Consider the following 20,302-nt stretch of genomic DNA (forward strand, 5'->3'; position numbering starts at 1 on the left):
ACGTGTAGTTGCTTACAGAACACTAGCTTAAACTTTGATATCTTTTGCTCAGACGTAGTGTGTGACTGCTTGGGATCCAGTATAATTTAAATACGCATCATTAGTAGCTACTGTAACCGACCGATTTAGTTTGTTGGTTTGGAATGAATGAGCCCATCAAACTACAACTGATCCTACTCGACCAACTCAACCCACCCAGGTACCCATTCATCCCAACCCCCAACTGATCCGTCGGATGTTGACGCCAGTCAACGCATCATCAGGACTGGATTGGATTCCTGAAGTGTAAAGCATTTCCACGCTAATCCGTGACTGATTGGTGTTCTCTTCAGGGTGTTCAAGAAAAAACCAAACCCTGAGGAAAGGGGTTAATATACCCAAACCATGAGGTATGATTATAATGTATAAGGATCTCCGAAAAGTAGAAGCAGTATTCTTTCTAATGATACCTTGATGGTATCACTCCTGTCATGCATGACTGAACACCATTGTCTTGAAAATGGGGCATCTGAACTCAGTTGTAACACTTTGGATAAACCAGTGAATGAGGTTGTCCTCTGTCATGCTTGTCCTGGTTGAAAGTGACAACAAAAGGTCATGTTAATGCGGGAAGATTGCCTTTTGTCACTTTCAGGTTATAAATTAATTTATAGTGCTGCAAAAGGATCTCTGCCGACTGACCAACACTGAACAATTCCATATATAGTTACCGGGACTGTAATCGTTGAACCTTTGCGTTAAAGTCCTGGTGATCATAACGTTTACTTGAAGAGAAGGAAGGAAGGAAATTAATAACGACAGCTAAACTTTAGTAACGATACGCAACACAGATATTACGTATTCTCCTGTAGCTGTCATGGCCTTTCCTTTATCAAATTGCTTCTTTGCTCAAGTCTCATTAATGGAGCGTGACGGACAGATGAAGTGTAATAGGCCACTTACATTTCCCCCTGTTAGCACTCTTGGACAAATTCATGTCCTTGAGGGGTTTAGCGCCACGTGCTCCTCGGAAGAGAACGATTTCTGTCTGCCATTGATTTCCCTCCCAATTGTGTGGATTTGATTGACAGCAACGACCTGGACGTGAACGGACGTTGCGGAATGCAAGGAGGGAGGAGAAAAGGTCAGGCATCGGGGGACTAGCTCTGCGTAGAATGAAGATTGTGTACTTGTCGTGTTGCACCCAACGCAGTCTGGAAGCGGCTAACCAAGGAGTGCTTCTGGGGTTTCCAGCCTGAGGGGTAGTACCAAGTCATTGGCTACTGTGACATTTTGTGGCAAGGCGTGGAGGTTGCTACCTGGCCTTAAAAATAAGGACAAAAGATAAAAAGATCGTATTTGTTACTTTAATTTATTAATCTCAGAGGAATATTCTTCCATGCATTTACAGCGCAAGAAAACAAAAATTTACCGCAGCATATGCTTCAGGCAACACCTGCAAGTTTCATGTCGGACATGAAATCAGACTGAATCAGTTTTTATTACAGTTTTGTTGAAAATAGTAAGACAGTCCTTAAACCTACAATTTAATGCAGTCTTTTTGAAAAGCTCATCTTAATTTTTACAAAAAAATGTACATTTGTTCTTGTTTCTCCCCCGAGTTTTTCATTTCTTCAAATTTGTTCAGGCAATGACCTTTATAAAGAAAATTAATGTTCCTCATTCATGTAGAAAATCATTTTATTTGGCAAAAAGGTTCTGTTGGTGAAAGAATGTTCCAAAAATATTTAATCTGTCAACTAATGAACTAAGTCTCACCATTGCATTAAGTTCCAGCTGACTATAAAGCTGTTCACCGCGGCATTCTTGTGGCAAAATGGGAAACTGCTGACACACAATACCCAATTTGATTTTACTCTAGCGGACATTCTAATTAAATTTAGCAATCAATATCTAAGTCCTTCGTTACAATTCCTGGTTCACACTTCACACACCATAAATAGTCTTCTCGTCCTTGGTGGGCAAAGGTTACCTGGCAACGCACAGAAATGAGCTGATAATTAAGCCAATATGTTATGTGTTACTAACCAGTTACTTAATTAAAGATCTTGTCATCTTGCTGCAAGACGTGTATCTATTGCAGTCTACGTTTGAACGTGACATATCCTCTGATAAAATTAATTGGTGGATTGGCGGTAACTGTTGTTGTGCACAGTTATAATGTATCTGGAGATAAACACAAGTAGAACACCCTGCCGTTAACACCTATGCCCCGATGAGAAGCAACATGCGTCCTTCACTTGTTACCGTTGCTATTTTGGCAAGTTGTTTTGTCCCCCAAGTCACAGCTCGATGTCGATCATTGGGACCCCACTGTCCAGCAGGGTGGCATCTTTGGGGTGGCTCTTGCTACTTGTTGACAGAGTCCATCTTTGAGTGGTCCAGAGCTCGAGATGAGTGCAACAAGTTGGGTGGCATTCTGGCCGTGCCACGCTCCTTGGAAGAGAACAATTTTATCCAGGCGTTGAAGCCAGGAGAAGGGGAGATTTGGATCGACTGCAATGACCTGGCCATCGAGGGGACTTGGGAGTGTAATGAAGGAGGAGTGGAGGTCAGCTACAGGAATTGGGAGCCAGGACAGCCTAATGCACGCACTGATGGGTCTGATTGTGCTGTTATTCGTAACTACGCTTGGCATGATTACGGATGTACAAGTAATTTCAACGCAGTCTGCAGGTACTGATCTGACTTAATGGGACACAATCAACATATGAATACTGACTTCATTGGCCACTTATTCATCTACAGATATATGCCTTATTACAGGCTCTCATTCTATGAGTTTGGAATGATGTGAATGACAAACTGTTCCGATTTTCAATTGCAGTTTAAAAACATGTAGGGATCTGCCACGTATGGGTCTCCTTCGCTTATAATTCCCTCATAAATGTTCAAAGTTTAAGTACGCTTCTTTAAATAATGCATATAGTTCTGGCTTCTGATTAATCCCCCATTACAATGTGTCTCTTTATTGTACAGGTAATTATTGACCTTGTTAGGGTTGATTTTGGAGCATTTTTTATCGCACCTGTAACCGAACTCAATCTTCATTTGAATGCCATGAATATTTAATTATGCATAGAACTGAGTGTATTCGTAATTTTGAGACACGTAAGTTTCGGTTTTTCCTTCCTGCTCGTGAGACATCCCTCTGAAAACAAGCTAGCTTTCTCACGCTCAAATATAATAATTGGGTAGTTGGTAGCGAAGCCGCATCAGTGTACGGGTGAGTGAATGATCCCGTCTGTAAATCATTGTAAACGTGCATTTGGAGGGAGTCAAATTTCAATAATTTCTGTCCAGAAGTTTTGTGTACAACTTTGATGTAGACATGTACGTGCTTATGTGCCTGCACGTCAGTACATTATGCGTGCTCGGCCATGTCTTGTCGATCGACGCCTTGAATTTGACTTTATGAAGTTGTACAGCATTATTTTTGTCCTGTATTGTATTGCAAGGTGTTTTTGTTATGTAAGTTGTTTACAGTATTCCGTGATTTTGGGAGGAGATCATTGTTGAGTCGTGGAATAGCCATGATGATCCAAGCTCAGTCTCCAGTCCATCCGTTATGGCAGAGTACATACTCTGAAAACGATGGAGGCTCGGTCCTCCGTCTCCTTTGGGTGCGCTGGTACCTGTCGTTTCACTACACATAGTATTAAGACAGAACATAAATCCAGTTTTGGAACTCGGGCAAATGCTCTTGCTCCACTTTGAAAAGTATCAAATGAAAAATAGATATTTGCACTACGGGCGATTCACAATAGTGACCCTCCAAGAGTTTGCAACGCGTTGACCAATCACAGTGCGCGAAATCTGCCGATCCAATGCACGTTTGGAAAGGGTCGACAGATTTCGGGCACTGTGATTGGTTAACGCATTGCAATTTTGTTTTCTTATATATTTTAAAATTTTTAGCCGTTGACTTTTTATCTTTTTTTTCTTATTTCCTATATTTATTACCACAGAATGTGAATGGCTGATTTAGGGGTTGTTCTCAAAGCATATTAGATGTATTGTACTGAGAATGGACGCATTGTCTTTAGCACACATGCAGGTACTTTATACCTGCACGACATTTATATAATTGCATTTTAATCAATATCATATCATTAAGGGTACACTATTTTTTTTAGTTTACAAATGCATAATTTTGTGAAATCACTGGTTGACGTAAAATAAGAAATGCCTGTAAAGTCATCCCACTTCAATGTTTGTGCCAAGGTATTTGGTTCTGGGATTTTTTTACACTGATCTTATTTTGAAGGTAAAGAATGTTTCGAAACGAGGCCAGCAGAATTTTCTGTTAGTTAAGATAGATTCCTTCTGTGTAATATAATGGATAATCAATTATATGACGAGAAGCAGTTTGGACAAGGAAGTCGTCACGATTTAAATCTGATTAATTGGGTTTCACGATGCAAAAGTTTCAACTGAAGCACCCACCAAACCACAAACCTGCCACTTCCTGCCCCACCCAAACCCAACTCACCCTTCCCAACCAAATTCAATCAAACAAACCCTCAACTCACTCCATTCCCATCCAACCTACAGCTGACCCCACCCCCAACAAATAACCAGTAATTTAACCGCCATCTATCCATTTCCTCAATCTATTCCGCCCACTACAATACTCCACGCCCTAGAGAGGGGTCTTTAAATACTGTTGTGTACCTTCAAGTAGAACTATCTTCACAAGACTTGTCTAACAAGCCCATCTCCATTGACCTAATTAGGTTCTCCACCCATCCCCTAAAAAAACAGTTAAGAAACTTCTGTCACCCCCCGAAGATCCTTTTAACCTTAAGGCCATATGGAATCGAAGAATACGCAGAAACCATGGCCTTATTCTGAACCACTGGATTTGCCAAGAGTGTGAGGATTAGAAGACTTTCATTGGTCCAGTCATCAAAATATAGGACCGTAAAGGTTAGGCCAAGCAATGAAAATGCCTTCTTTTGAAATGTTGAAAATTATTTTGCTTCAGATAAATTTAGAGTTTTAAGTTCTAGGATTTTTTTACCTGGAGGGGAGTGCCAAATTACTGAAATTGGAAGGGGATATATTACTTAAGGACTTCGTCAAAAATCTGGTGTTTTTCTTGGTATCTCCGTCAACCTTGGAATTAGAAGCAATAGACGTTCAGAGACAGCATTTTCTGTCGAGATCTTGCTGTGCATTGCATACCGATGAAATAATCCAGAAGTGTGTACCCATATTGAATTTGAAATTTAAATCTGTTGGCCAGATTTAAAACTTTGTGGCCACGTTTCAAAAATGGCTAGAGACAAACAAAACTTGGTGGGTCGCCGAGCTACTTCAGTTCTTTGGAGAACACAGAAATTACCAGCATCCTTCAGCCCTTAGTGGGCAACACACCTCATTGTATTTCCAACTCCACCCAGTTCGTCGACCTTACCAGGAAGCTCTCTCTAAAACCGACCGACATCACGGTGAGCTTTGATGCGGTCTCACTCTTACCAATGTCCCTACTGAAGATGCCTGACACCTAGCCAAGCAACGACTCGATTCCAGCCTCTCCGAAAGTATATCCCTGGCGGGCATCAAAGTCGCCAATCTCACCTGCCTATGTGTATCCTCAAACTACTTCCAGATCCAAGGCAATTTCTTCGAGCAAACGGCTGGAATCTCCATGGGATCTCTCATATCCCCGGTGCTAGCCGACATCTTTATGCAAAAATTTGAGACATCCTCACTTCTCACTGCAGACTACAAGCTCAGCATTTAGTTAAGATAAGTTGACGGCACGGTCTAGACCTCCAAGAATTCCTGAACTACCTCAACAACCAGCACCAAACTATCAAGTTCACTATGGAGCAAACCCACCCATATTGACAGGCACTTCCACAGTCAAACACATAAATTCATCTTGAGAAAATAATTTATTATCTATTTACAGTCCCAAGGTTCTCTCATTCATAGTTTTGTACAATATTCCTCAAATGTGGATATTCATAAAAAGCTAAATAGTGCCACACAGGCTAAATAGCGCCTCACAGGCTAAATAGTGCCACACAGGCTAAATAGTGCCACACTGGCTAAATAGTGCCACACAGGCTAAATAGTGCCACACAGGCTAAATAGAGCCACACAGGCTAAAAAGAGCCACACAGGCTAAATAGTGCCACACAGGCTAAATAGTGCCACACAGGCTAAATAGTGCCACACAGGCTAAATAGTGCCACACAGGCTAAATAGTGCAACACAGGCTTAGTAGTGCCAGACAGGCTAATAAGTGCCACACAGGCTAAATAATGCCACACAGGCTCAATAGAGCCACACAGGCTAAATAGAGCCACACAGGCTAAGTAGTGCCACACGGGCTAAGTAGTGCCACACAGGGTAAATAGAGCCACATAGGCTAAATAGAGCCACACAGGCTAAATAGTGCCACACAGGCTAAATAGAGCCACACAGGCTAAATAGAGCCACACAGGCTAAATAGAGCCACACAGGCTAAATAGTGCCACACAGGCTAAATAGAGCCACACAGGCTAAATAGTGCCACACAGGCTAAATAGTGCCACACAGGCTAAATAGTGTCACACAGGCTAAATAGTGCCACACAGGCTAAATATAGTACCACACAGGCTACATAATGCCTCACAGGCTAAATAGTGCCACACAGGCTAAATAATGCCACACAGGCTACATAATGCCACACAGGCTAAATAGTGCCACATAGGATAAATATAGTACCACACAGGCTAAATAGTGCCACACAGGCTAAATAATGCCACACAGGCTAAATAATGCCACACAGGCTAAATAATGCCACACAGGCTAAGTAATGCCACACAGGCTAAATAATGCCACACAGGCTAAATAATGCCACACAGGCTAAATAGAGCCACACAGGCTAAATAATACCACACAGGCTAAATAGTGCCACACAGGCTAAATAGTGCCACATAGGCTAAGTAGTGCCACACAGGATAAATATAGTACCACACAGGCTAAATAATGCCACACAGGCTAAATAGAGCCACACAGGCTACTAGTGCGACACAGGCTAAGTAGTGCCACACAGGCTAAATAGAGCCACACAGGCTAAATAGTGCCACACAGGCTAAATAATGCCACACAGGCTAAATAATGCCACACAGGCTAAATAATGCCACACAGGCTAAGTAATGCCACACAGGCTAAGTAATGCCACACAGGCTAAATAATGCCACACAGGCTAAATAATGCCACACAGGCTAAATAATGCCACACAGGCTAAATAATGCCACACAGGCTAAATAGTGCCACATAGGCTAAGTAGTGCCACACAGGATAAATATAGTACCACACAGGCTAAATAATGCCACATAGGCTAAATAGTGCCACACAGGATAAATATAGTACCACACAGGCTAAATAATGCCACACAGGCTAAATAGAGCCACATAGGCTACTAGTGTCACACAGGCTAAATAGAGCCACACAGGCTAAATAGTGCCACACAGGCTAAATAGAGCCACACAGGCTAAGTAGTGCCACACAGGCTAAATAGAGCCACACAGGCTAAATAGAGCCACACAGGCTAAATAATGCCACACAGGCTAAATAGAGCCACACAGGCTAAATAGTGCCACACATGCTAAATAGAGCCACACAGGCTAAAAAATGCCACACAGGCTAAATAGTGCCACATAGGATAAATATAGTACCACACAGGCTAAAAAGTGCCACACAGGCTAAATAATACCACACAGGCTAAATAATGCCTCACAGGCTAAATAGTGCCACACAGGCTAAATAGTGCCACACAGGCTAAAAAGTGCCACAAAGGCTACATAGTACCACACAGGCTAAATAAATAATGCCACACAGACGGAAAGCTGGGATGTGCATAGTGAATGTTTATTATTGATGATTCAACAGTACTGTAATAGATCCAGGGGTGGCATTGTCGGGCGGCACTCGCCTCCTATTTTATTGATGGAGAACATTTTCATTTGTTATAACAACAAACTTTCTTTGCGTTCAACTGCAGAATATTTTGACATTTTCAAAGAGAATTTCTCACAAAGATACGTCCCGTTTCTTCCAGTGGGTCACCCCAACGTGGCAACAAATGCGTTGCAACAGCCGCTCTTTCTTGTGAATGGATGATTCTTCACTTGCCGAAAAATACAAGGAGGAAAATAGTGAATTGAACTCAAAAGAAACGAACAGTTTCTAGTTACTGGAATTTCCGTCAACAACAGAAAATGACATCCAGAGTGCAATGGATGTCAGATCAGTCATACTCGACGCAAAAGGCTCATAGCCCATTCAGTTTCCCCTACGGTAACCCATGTTACATTTAATTTTGATCTGACTGAAACTTGATGTTGTCATTTCAGAGAATCCGTGCCTCATTGGCCATAAGGTTGATATCGGAATTTGGAGTTACAAAAATGGCACCGCAAAAAGTCACCGTTAAATATTCAAATATGTCCCTTTCCGATCTCAAAAGGATTCTGCCAAAATGTTCCTGTTATTTCTCAAGAGTTTCATGAAATTAAATACGAGTACTGACAATTGCGTATTTCCCTAGTTTGCTGTACATGAAAACGGCATAATGGATATCGTAAGTTGCTTCTGTACGGTACCAAAATGGGTCCTTCACATTATCGGAACACATCAATTTAGCACAGTTACGGGCAGCAATGCCATGGTGTGTCGTCTTGTTTACATATATACATTTGTCTATACTTAGCAGTCGGCTGTCATTTTTGTTTTCCACAAGCAACGCCTGAAAGCACGCGATAAACGGCCTGGTGGACGTAATGTTGGGTCTATGCGCGCAGTCTGCGCTCCGGCTAAATATGACAACATTGACCATGCAGGAGAGTGGAGCTAGGGGCTGGAGGGCGTATGGCTATTGCCAAGTGTCCCAACAATTTTGTCCCGGCTAGTAAAAAAATCCTTGAAGCCATCGAGGCATTCCAGCATGACACAGTCCAGCAAGACGTAGGATTCAAGCTCAGCGACATCTGAAATCCGCTACTCCAAACTAAGACCATCCTCCCTCCTGGGCATTAACCCGCCCCCTATGGCAACAATTAAGGTCCTCTATACCTGAGCCACCAACCCTGGTGTTAGGGTCTCCTCTATGCCTGACCCCCTCCACCTCCACGGTCTATCACTCCTTGTGGACGACCACAGCACACACAGGTCAAAACGTGGAGTTCACACTTACACTCAACGGTTCTTATCAGAACTATACCTGTCCCAAAAGAGATCTATCCACATGGTGTTACCGCAAGCCCCCTCATCAGCTATTACTTTTCTGCAATCAATTACAGGAGTTTTTGAGTAAAATTATTTGAGTATGTGTGGCTTGGTGATATAAATTAACGAGGATGCTTCCCATGAACTCAGCCCTGTGCAGTGAAGCAAATTCTTGTTCCCGAGCCTTTTCCATTAACCTTCTTCCGTATTTTGCCAACCTCTGAAATGACGAAGTCCCCCTTCTTCATTGCCAGCAACGTCTTGAATTGTAGATCTTATCAACGAAATTTGCGGTAGGTATCCTGTATTTTCACTCGTGGGAGAGAACTCAAATTATCAGACAAGAGATGGTTGACTTTCAACAATCGGCAGTTTTTTTCACAAATTCTTGAATTTGTAGAAGATGATTTTTTCGGCCTTATGTTATTTACTCCAATAAATGTTGGTGGTTTCAGACAGGCAATTGGAACTTAAATCATACGAAAAGATCCTGCCAGAATTTGTCTTTCCTGTTTTAGGAGTAATTGGCGTAAACCAACACGGAACATGAACCGGGTCCTGCTGCTGATTTCCCTGCCGCCGGCTAGACTCGAACCCAGGACCATCCACTCAGAAGGCCCTGTCTCTACTGTTATTCCAATTTGGGTTTCCCAGTAGAACACTGCTTCCGTAAATGTTTCTGAAAGAATCAGAAAAACAGACTCAGAAGACATTCTAAGCTGAGGAATCAGACCGCGGTGTCCGGAAGCAAAGTTTCACGCCCTTATAGGCAACCAGCCGTTCGATTTTTAAATACATATATCAAGAAATTACTTGTATTCAGTATGGAGAATCTAGGGCTAGATTCCACAAATCTTTCATTGTTTAAAATAAAATGCATGCTAATTGCGAGGATGAATTTTGAATGAAAGGGATGGGTTGTCTGACGATATTTAGTCTTGAATTTCTAGTCAAATGCATGAAGAATGGTTTCCAATTACATGTACACTATAAATCTATTGTATTGGTCATGCACTAAGAAGATTTACGGAAGCCCGAGGCGCCGTCAATTTGGAATAGAAAATGATATTCTATAACAGTTGAGATTTACACTGTGGAAACTGATTTTTTGTTGTTGCGCTAAGCCAGAGTGAATGCTGTGAACGTGGATCTTAAAATAGCTCTGATATTTTCCAAACATTGGAAATTGAGAAAAAAGTACTTTGGGCGATGTAAACACACATGTACTAATCCAATGAATAAAAAGTCTCCCATACTTTCAGTTTTTAGTTGGAAATGAAGTTTGATATGATACAGAAAATGTATCTTTTTATGGTTCTCAAAACAGGCTCTAGAAGGAGCAAGGTAACAGAAATGTAACATATACAAATAACTGAAAGCCATGTATTAAATCAAATTTATTTAGGAGAATAGTACAAAATTTGATTTTAGATTCATACAGTCTACAAAATATCAACGACAGCAACAAAAGAGTAAAATGTGAGCTGCAACGACACGCATGTTACTTCCATTTTCATAAAATTCGTTGACTTGACGAACCAAACACAAATCGAGTAACGTAGCCACTTTTAAGTCTCCAATGTCATTTTTGAGATGTCTAAATACATGCACCATGTAACCATCTAACAGTCTCAAAACCTTCCCTGCCTGTCTTGAAACACCAAAGAAATGTCTCCACAGAAAAAGCGTCCAGAAATGGAAGCAACAAAAAGAACAGAATTCGTTTCAGTAGTATTTTAGATACACAAAACGTACAGGAAACCAATTAGACCAGAAGAAAGATATAAAAACATGCATCACAAAACCGAAAATAACTTGGGACGAATTTAATTGTCTTTCAAATGAGGAAACAAAATATCTACCCTAGAAAAAACAACCACCCTGCAATAACAAAAAAGCCATCCTGAGAAACAAAAAGGGACACATTTTAATAAAAGAACTTTTTAAACAAATAAGAGTAACTATAGAAAAAGACTTAGAAAGCTAAACCCTGTGTATAAACACTGAGTAGCATGCTTCATGTTTTACCGATTGCGTGAAAAAGGTTTGCACTACAAAAAAAAAAAAAAAAAAAAAAAAAGATGCAAAATTTCAGTAATATAATTATCCTTTTTTTTACTTCAGCTTCCCTCAATCTTTATCAATGATGTAACTTTTTTTGTTTACCTTTTAATTTTTTTCTGTAAAGCACAACGATTCCTTATGGAGTATAATTATTATTTCAATTCTTGGCACATGAAATTCAATTCTCATGTATTTCACACTTTAATACAGATTTTGTTTTAGAGTTACAATATTTTTTCCCCATGTTCCTTTTTCCCAAGCATAACACCCGCCTTATCTTATAAGCTACATCTGCACCTTTATCATGTTTAAGTCATTATACGAGCAAAAAAGTATTTAATAAAAATGTACTGGAAACTTGTGATGTGGTGGCTAAAACCAGGCGTAGCAGACAAATCATTTCTTGTCACCAAACTCAAACTCTAAATCATTCCAACAATTGGACTCCAAAATGGAAAATTTTCCACTAAACCAATTTCAAAAAAAGGTGTGAACTCACACAATCTACATTTTTCATAAATTGCAGAAGCTTAAAGGTGACTGAATGCGCCTGATTTCGAGCTACCATATCACTTTTGTGGAGGAAAAACTGACTTCCCTTGTAAAAAATCCTAGGCACACAAATGGCCGGCAGTTACAAAGGACTGGTTTTCTGAGACTGCCTTTGCATCTGGCGGCCTAGTGCAGTGATGTCTCTGGCAGTCTTTACTGCATAGCCGGCTGGCCAGCAGTGATGGCCTCTTCAATTCCACATTCGTTTTTGCCACGCAGGATCTTGAAGAAACCTGGGTTGAAGCAGGGAAGGATAAATTCAACATTGGTGACAAATACAGAGATGGAGCTTGGAACAATCACGTCAACATTGTTCGTCCTCACTGGTAAATCAAAGGACCGGTTTTCAATTTCGCTATTAAAGCAGTGTGTCGTATCACCGCAACATGCAATATGTCTGGATAAAGCCTGACATACTCTACACCCCCCCACCCGTAAAGCTCCTCCCTTAAGTCTGACCTTTATCTCCCCAGTCGGTGTTCCAAGAGTTGGCAACCAGCCAATAGTCCACACCATTCTCCACTCCCCACCCGAGGATCTTCACGGCGTGACCACCCAGCACTGAGCCCGTCTCGTGCTTGTAGACCCCTGGAGGCAAAAGATACATACAAATGGATGTCGAGGGTTTGCAGCCTGGGGCTAAAATGCACTAAGCAGAGGGAACTGTCGCTTAGTAAATCTTCGTGCCTGGCACCCTTCCAATGTAGGGCTTAGGAGTCATCTCAAATGTCTTCTGGGACAAGCAAGGTAAAATTGTGGGGAGAGTGAATCCTTTCCCCACAATTTCCCTGCAAATAGCAGTTTTATCTACGGTACTGGAGAAAACACTAACATGACAGAGAAAAGTAAAGTAATAGATCGTATGCTACATATTGTGGGTTTCAACTCGAGACTAGCCACATTATCGAGACCATAGGGGAACAAGACCGAGACCACAGCTCCCGAGACCAAGACCGAGACCAGCAAAAAGTGGTCTCGAAACCAAGACCGGTCTCGAGACCTCCATCACTGATTTTAAGTGATTTGCGGTTTCCATAGACTGACCTTGGATCAACACACTATGACTTTCTCTGTGGTCATGTGTTCAGAGTTGAAGACTAAATCAAATAGTTGTTTGGAAAAAAATACAGACCTTGCTTGTATACAAGTACATTTAGCTTCATTCACTCGTTAAATGTACAAGTTGTGTTACCTCTACCCGTTGTTATACCTCCATATGAAAGTCAGTTCTAAATTCAAAACTGGAAATATTCACTTTGATATTTTGAAAGGTTCTCTTGTCACAATTGTCCGATAACAGATTTTCAGAATTTCACGGCAAAATAAAATGCAAAGCAACAATATGCTTAACTTTCTGTATATTATGCCATGATATTTTTGGGTTAATAAAAAGATTACAGCCAGATTGTTTGAGATACAGGGCCTGTACAGGATTTCTTCTTGCTTATGTCCTTTCGAGCAGTAATATTGCCAGATTAAGTACAAATACAATTGTATTTGCCCGAAGAAAGACCATCCCCAGCAGGAGAAAAAACCTATAGAAGCGTTGTATTTTATGAAAGGGTTGACGTATATTTATTCCAAATGATACAGTTAGAGAAGTTTAAAAAAGCTCTGTGTAAGGAGTGCAGTCCTTTGCCAGTGGCTCTTCTGTCATCAAAACCACAGGTGTCCTTGACTGGCCTGCCTAGCCAAAACTGTAAAGTTGGGAGGGGGGGATAGGGGGAGAATGTGTATACAAATACTGATAACTACATTCTGGGGAGATTGTGGGGAAGTTTTCAGAAGTCTTCAATATTCCACCACAACACTCTTCCACAGTTTATCCTCAACTTTTCCCAGACGAGATTTGAGATGACTCCTATCAGGAAAGCACAAGAACTGCTTTTGCATGACTTTCTTACATCCAGAATTCTGGTTGGCGTTGTCATGGATTTTTGCTAAGCATGAGAAACTGTATGCTAAGCCCATTTCTATGCACTCACCAGACTTGTAAGGAGGGAAATCAGAATACACTGTGAATGCAGCTTCCACAGGGCCAAAGGTCATGATCTCAGCTTGAATAAGGGACACATTATTGGGGATCGAGTAGGCGTTCTCTCCTGAGGAAGAAGCAAAATATGAAAAGATTGTAAGCAATGTGATAACCCGCGTCTTCCTGTCCAAAAAGTTGCACAACAAGACACCCACGTTTGAGTTAAAAACCTTAAGAATCTTGCATAATGATTTCTTTAATATCCTCCCACTACCAATATCCTCTCCTACGTGAAACACTTTTTATAGTTTTATGGGCCTCATCTTTTCAAAGATTGTACCAAGACCATTCCAGGAATACGATCACTTAAAATTACGAATAGGTAAAAAATCTTTTCGGAACTGGTGAAAAACATTAATGTAGCACTTCCACAAATATCATCATTGCTCTTGGACACCAGTCACTCCCACTCAGTGAGAAAATGAAACTGAGAAGATGATTTTTCGTAAAGTTGGACGAAAATGAATCAACTCGTACCGAAATGTAAATCATCTTTGTAGGAGATGTTGTAGCTCGGGATGCATTTGTGGACACACTTGGGAGTGGGGTCATCACCCGTGCATGGTTTTAGTCTCCCCACGACGTGGTGGTCGCAGGCTGGTATCTTGTAGGGCTGACAGCCTTTTGAGCTGTTGTACGGGCCACCGGTGACAATGCCGGTACGTTTGAAGTACCTCCAGGCTGCACCGGGATATCCTCCATTGCATCTGGGAAAAAAGACAATTTGAAAAAAAAAATCACTGCTGCTGATCAAGCTCCTCAATGAAAGACTACATTTTTATCAATGACAACTTGAAGGGATGACACACCCTTGTCAGGGAGTCAGGTTGGCGTGGTGGCTCTTTCCTTGCCTTCCACCTCTGTGACCCTGGTTCAAATCCCACCTAGATGAGCATGTTGAATAGGTTTTCAGTCCCTCCCTGATTCCATGGGTTTTCCCTGGAAAATTTATCTCGTTTTTCCTTCAACCTCTAAACCTGAAATTCCTTCATTTCTTCATTATCTTTTTAATTGCCACTTTATCCTGTAGTTGGTGTTAATGTGCCGTTGGATGAACAGATATAAATAAATGAAGAATATCTAATGTTTGCAAGCCAAGAGTGGAGTGGACATTGGTTAGTTTTTGTGTAGTTCAATTTTGCTCATTTGTGAACACTCTCGTAGGCTGGCTTTTTGTTGATAGTTTTTTGGACTGGTCCTCTTCATGAACATTTGTGGGGTGCAGGAGCAAAGTCGGGGCTCTCATATGGGGGGGGGAGGCAAGTGGGAAAGATGGACGTATGTGGGGGGTGCACAAGTCCAAGTATTTTCTGGTGGAGTATGCACAACTAGTTTCTGTTTGAATGTGCACAAATCCTCAGGTTGTTTTCCTGAAGGGCTGTGCAATTCTTGGTGTGGGTCTGTGACTGGAGAGGGACTCAAACAAAAGACAATGTGATGAATTATTCCGCAATGCTCTTTTGCCTAAGCCCTTGGATACCAAGGTACATCCTAAGGAGTAAATGTAAATGATGGCAGCCAATTGCTAGTGGCTGTAGCTAGTTCCCATAGACCCCTGTGCCACTTGATTTGGACACTGTCTTTTCACAGGATCACAACCTCATATCTTTCCTACCCTTCCCCACAGGATGTGCAGCAAGTCGCCAGGTTCTCAGCTGATATACGGGAGTTCACTCCTCGCATAATGCAAAGACGGTCTGTCATGGATTCCACAGCTCCAAAAGCCTAAAAAAAAACCAAAACAATAATTAAACATTAAAAACCTACCATAAGAGAATCCAAGATGGCACTTTTTTAATCTGCAGGGCCCCATTTAGATCTGAAAACAAAATGTTATTAATATTATAAAACAAAAACAGGAATTTCCTTGACCAATTCCTACATGTATGATTTTTGACATCTAAGAAGCCTTTATTCAAAACACCGACAAGCTGCAATGAAAATGAGACAAGATGCCCCCCACCTTTAGAGCTATCTGATCCTCCCACAAATGACAAAAAATACTTCAAGGTATGCTGGACTTAGTCTTGGATAGGGATGTGCCAAATATCCAAATATCTGGCTATTTGATGGATTATCGATTATTGAATATTCGAATATTATTTTCCGAATTTGAATATTTGAATGCAAAATTCATGAAAAGGAATGGGGAATTTCCTTTGATTTATTTGAGAAAAATTGCACTATGGAGGTTTGTTTCAAGCAGATCCAAAGGAAAAATGATTCAAAATGTAAACTATTCATTACACAATTTAAAAGGAGTAAAGATTTTCAACAGGGCAAGGAGTATTGTTCATCTCGTAATCTTGCTAAATTGTGGCTGGAGATACTCCTAGATGTGAGAATCTATTATAGTGATCATAATGTACAATTGTGTGTTTTATTGCAACTGATTTTGTATGGTTTGTTCCTAAACAATATGACGGTCAGTACAACCGAATATTCGGATATTTGATCGAATATTCGACTAGTGAATTATTTGAATTGATTAAGCCCTAGTGCTGGATTCAAGGACTTTTTACTTTCACAATATCACCTTCCCACACGACTCCATGTTTAATAACATCATTACATGTCTTCCACAACTTTCATAGCTTGGAATTCCAAGATTTTTCGGGATATTTTTCATGAATGTGGGAACCCCTCATCTGGCATTTTGGAATGGGGCCAAAGGGGTGTGTCTTCCTCCACTAGGTTTCTGTGGATGGGTTAAACAGCACCCTCTATTGTCCTGCTCGGCGGCAATGACTTACCCAACAGGACCCACATGCACCCTGGTCGCGGATCTCGTTCAGGCTTGAACACTGCTTCCATTTATCCCTGGAGTCGAAGCTATCGGGGATGTCTGACGCTCCAAGGTTGTGTGTCTTAGGTGGCAGTCGGAATTCCTCCGGGGTGGGAGTGAGAACTCCCATGAGTCTCTTCACATCCTGTCGGGAGTACCCTGCAAAGTTTGGCCCAGCCTAAGTGAGGAAGATCATCATCGTTACCGAGAGCTGTAATGCTTGTATAAATCTACACAAGTCATGTATCTAAAGTTCCTTGTACGTTTAATATGCTGTTGAATAGAAGTCAATGAAAAGGTTGAACAGACCAACATGCCAATGGATAACATGTATTTGAAACCTGAGTCCAAGGTTTGGAATATCATGTGACATTCAACAGACACTGTGATTGGACAATACTAGTGAACAGGTTCATTGTCAGTGGTGAACAAATGATGTTTGAAAACAAAGACATGAACCCAAATTTCCAAAACAGACAACTGGGGAGGGCAGGTAGGAAACAACAGACAACCTGTACATCAGGAATTTTTAGGATGCTTTATTAACAAATTTGTACTCACCTTCCAAGTTGTTACGATTGAGTTGACGAATTCTGCCTCAGCCGTGAAGGGGTCAAGGGGCCCAGTTTTGAAAACTGCACCCTGGCAGAGAGCTGCAAGGCTCCAAAGTAGAATCATGAAATGGTGCATTCTGAAACTAAAATATAAAACAACTTGTACATTGTGGCCTTACACTCACAGGAGGCCATCGTTCTTTCTGACCTTGACATGTTCGATTAGACAGGTTATAGTTTCATTATTGCTGAATTTAAAGCGCAAAAATGCTGCCCTCACCAAGGATATTTATGCTCACTCCTGCCAGATCAGCACATCTTTCAACCAGCACTGACCAAATTTAGACCACTGTGCTATTAATTATAACCCCAAAACACAAATTTCAAATATGACAAAATACAAGATGCCTCTCATCATGCTCATGATTGAATCCACATCATGCCCTTCCCTTTTGCCCTATAACCTCAACCATGAAACCGAAATAAAACTCAAGGCCCCTTCCTGGTGAACTGGAATTGTTAAGCCAAAACCTGAAACTTATACAACTCTATTGTACCCCATCTGGAGTTGATTTGCCCATAGAGCTACAGCTCTATGATTCGCCCATGAAAGAAGGAAAAGACCTTGAAATGTAAAATATTATAACAGCAGTCAGGAAGTGATAACATGACCTGTCAAGTGAAATTTAACATGTGTTAAGTGACGTAAAGTTCAACTCATTTAGTGAGATCGTGAGATTGAATGGGTAAAGGCAAAAAGACTGGAAAATACCAAAATGTGAGTGAAATCATTCAAAAAAATGTGTCAAAAGCAGAGAGATCAAGGAACATTTGTGTATGCAAAAAAATTGCACCTACGATTATAAGGGGGTGCGCTGAAGATTTGACCACGCTGACAACAAATTGCGTATACGGATGTGTGGCTAAGGACGGAGCAGGAGCGAGGGTCCATGCCACACTAGTGGGGCTAGGGTTTATCATGTGTGTCATTACAAATATATAATTATGTGGGGTATATCTTCAGGAAAACCCTTACAAGAAATATTTTTAACGGTCTATGCTGTACTCTAGGTTGATAACACGCGGTGCGGCATCTCCATGTGAGACTACGACATGCACAAGTATCGATCAAACACTGGCTACAGCTCTCCACTGCTGCCTCATTTGATCAAAATTCAAAGCCGTATCACAGGAGACAGGACCGGATTGTGGCTACCCCTGTCATGCGCCGCCCCATAAACCCCATGTATTAACTAAATTGATACACCAGCAGTTCTGGGTGAACATATGTGTAGGCCTACGTCATGTAAATTTAGGCTAGACTAGAGCAAAAATCATATAGCACTGCGTAGCGGTGCAAGATGAAGAACTTCACTGCGAATACATGTAAAACGTTTTAATCGCATAGGCACCATTTGAGTACACGATACACTTGCGCAATGCACATTACTGCATAGGCACAGGCGCCGCGGCAGGCACATGCACCTGGTGAGCCTGCACCGAAGGATGCAGTGTCCCAATTCAAGGAAAATTCTCCGCAAAGCGGAGGCAAACAAAAAGTACCTCCACAGATTCTTTCGAAAAGAGGGGTTTGTTTGGGCCAAGAAAAGGTGGGATTGTGCCAGTATGGCCCGGGATCATCTCTGTAGATTCAGGGGCACCCATCTGGGGGCAAAGCAGACAAAAATGTGATTTGTCAGAAGATCCTGAGGAAGGTGAGGGATGTCATCTGAAAAATGGCCGCTGAGAAGACTTGGGAACATCCTTTTTTATAGCTCCATGGGATCATTGACTTTTTTGGGGGGGGTGAGTTTGTTTTTGGTGGATAATTAAAAAATTCATCGGTTAACCTACTAAAAACTAAAAATCAAAGGAAATCTGAAGGACCAAACAACACATTGTTTTTTGTTTGAGAGGCCTCAGGGACTTCAGTTGCCTGCCATGGGGCTCCAAACTTGGCTGATTTTACACTATTTTCAATGGAGCTTGAATTGGTTCAGTGCACCCCGAAGCATTACCGTAAGCCGCGCAGGCGTATCGCTTGCTCAAATAGCGCCCATGCTAATTACACCTTTTGGGTAGCCCCACTAGTGTGGCTACATGTGCCACACTAGTGGGGCTACCTTTTGGGCAAAGTTATCCATCTTGCGCCTTCGGCGCAATACGATCTTTGGACTAGAGCTTTGAAGTTACGTTCAACCATGTAACGTTTCATTAGCGCCCAACAGCAGGCAGGACCAATTCAGTTGCACTGCATTACAAGGAAAATCAGAGCATGGATGATCAGAATTTAGCATGGAGTGAAACTCACCTTTGCTGGCAATACAGATTCGCAAAGTTACACGAGCCAAATTTGACGTCTAACAACGGTCAGTGCATAGACCTGAAGGAGAAATGACAGTGCAAGTCCGATGCATGCGTCATGTGACAATGAGAAAAAAATCGTCACATGACCTGTAGACGTTTGCAAGACTGGCTCCTAGTCTCCCAATTATCATTTTGCCAACTACAAAAATCAGGATTTTTAACAGACTAGCATGGGCATCACTTGAAAGAAGAAAAGAAGAAGTGGGTGCAGATCCTGAAGGGGGGGATTACCAATACAATATTAATCATCCCCCATTTGTCAAATCACTGACTATGCAGTAGCGCACCCTTAGGCGTCGATTTTGAACGTGTGTGTCATTTTTTTCTCGTGAAAATGATGAAAAAAATGGATGACCCGTAACATGGAGAAGAGTCTGCAGGCTAGGCCCAAAGGTAGCAACCGCAAAGGGTAGCGGAAACCACTGTAGGATTTGCCTGCGCATGCGCACACCGAAAATAGCCGAATCGTCCAAAAAGGTTCGGAACTTTGGTCTGAACACTGATTGGATGTTTTTTGACGCGGAAGTTTTAGAAATTTGGATGTTTTCTCAATTCGGATGAAATAAGATTTCGGGTAAAATACGTGCGTCAAATGACAGCTTTACGTTTAGAAGAGTTCCAATTTGTTTAGAATATATTCGGAGTCAAAAATTTTACTCCAATCTTGAAAAAATGTTTGGACTTTAAAAATCGTTCCAATGTTGAGAAAATGTTGGATTT

The 20,302-nt window shown here is 41.4% G+C and overlaps 2 protein-coding genes across 2 annotated transcripts; one reads left to right on the top strand and one right to left on the bottom strand.

Moving 5' to 3' along the window:
• Nucleotides 1-1,594: 1,594 nt before the first annotated feature.
• LOC147799788 (C-type lectin domain family 4 member E-like) lies at nt 1,595-4,381 on the top strand. Its single transcript, XM_087133833.1, has one exon. It carries the CDS (start codon nt 2,216-2,218, stop codon nt 2,681-2,683), a length of 468 nt encoding a protein of 155 aa, XP_086989959.1. The 5' UTR covers nt 1,595-2,215; the 3' UTR covers nt 2,684-4,381.
• A 6,217-nt stretch (nt 4,382-10,598) lies between these two features.
• Nucleotides 10,599-19,685, bottom strand: ctsb (cathepsin B). The gene is made up of 8 exons (XM_022245794.2): nt 19,527-19,685; nt 17,223-17,358; nt 16,630-16,839; nt 15,492-15,601; nt 14,354-14,583; nt 13,827-13,943; nt 12,301-12,429; nt 10,599-12,074 (listed from the first exon to the last, which is right to left on the bottom strand). Exons 2-8 carry the CDS (start codon nt 17,349-17,351, stop codon nt 11,995-11,997), a joined length of 1,005 nt encoding a protein of 334 aa, XP_022101486.2. The 5' UTR covers nt 17,352-17,358; nt 19,527-19,685; the 3' UTR covers nt 10,599-11,994.
• Between the last annotated feature and the right edge of the window lie 617 nt (nt 19,686-20,302).

Source organism: Acanthaster planci, linkage group LG02 (assembly GCF_054643075.1).
Source record: "Acanthaster planci isolate LZ-2023a linkage group LG02, COTS_SCS, whole genome shotgun sequence".
Lineage (NCBI taxonomy): Eukaryota > Metazoa > Echinodermata > Asteroidea > Valvatida > Acanthasteridae > Acanthaster > Acanthaster planci.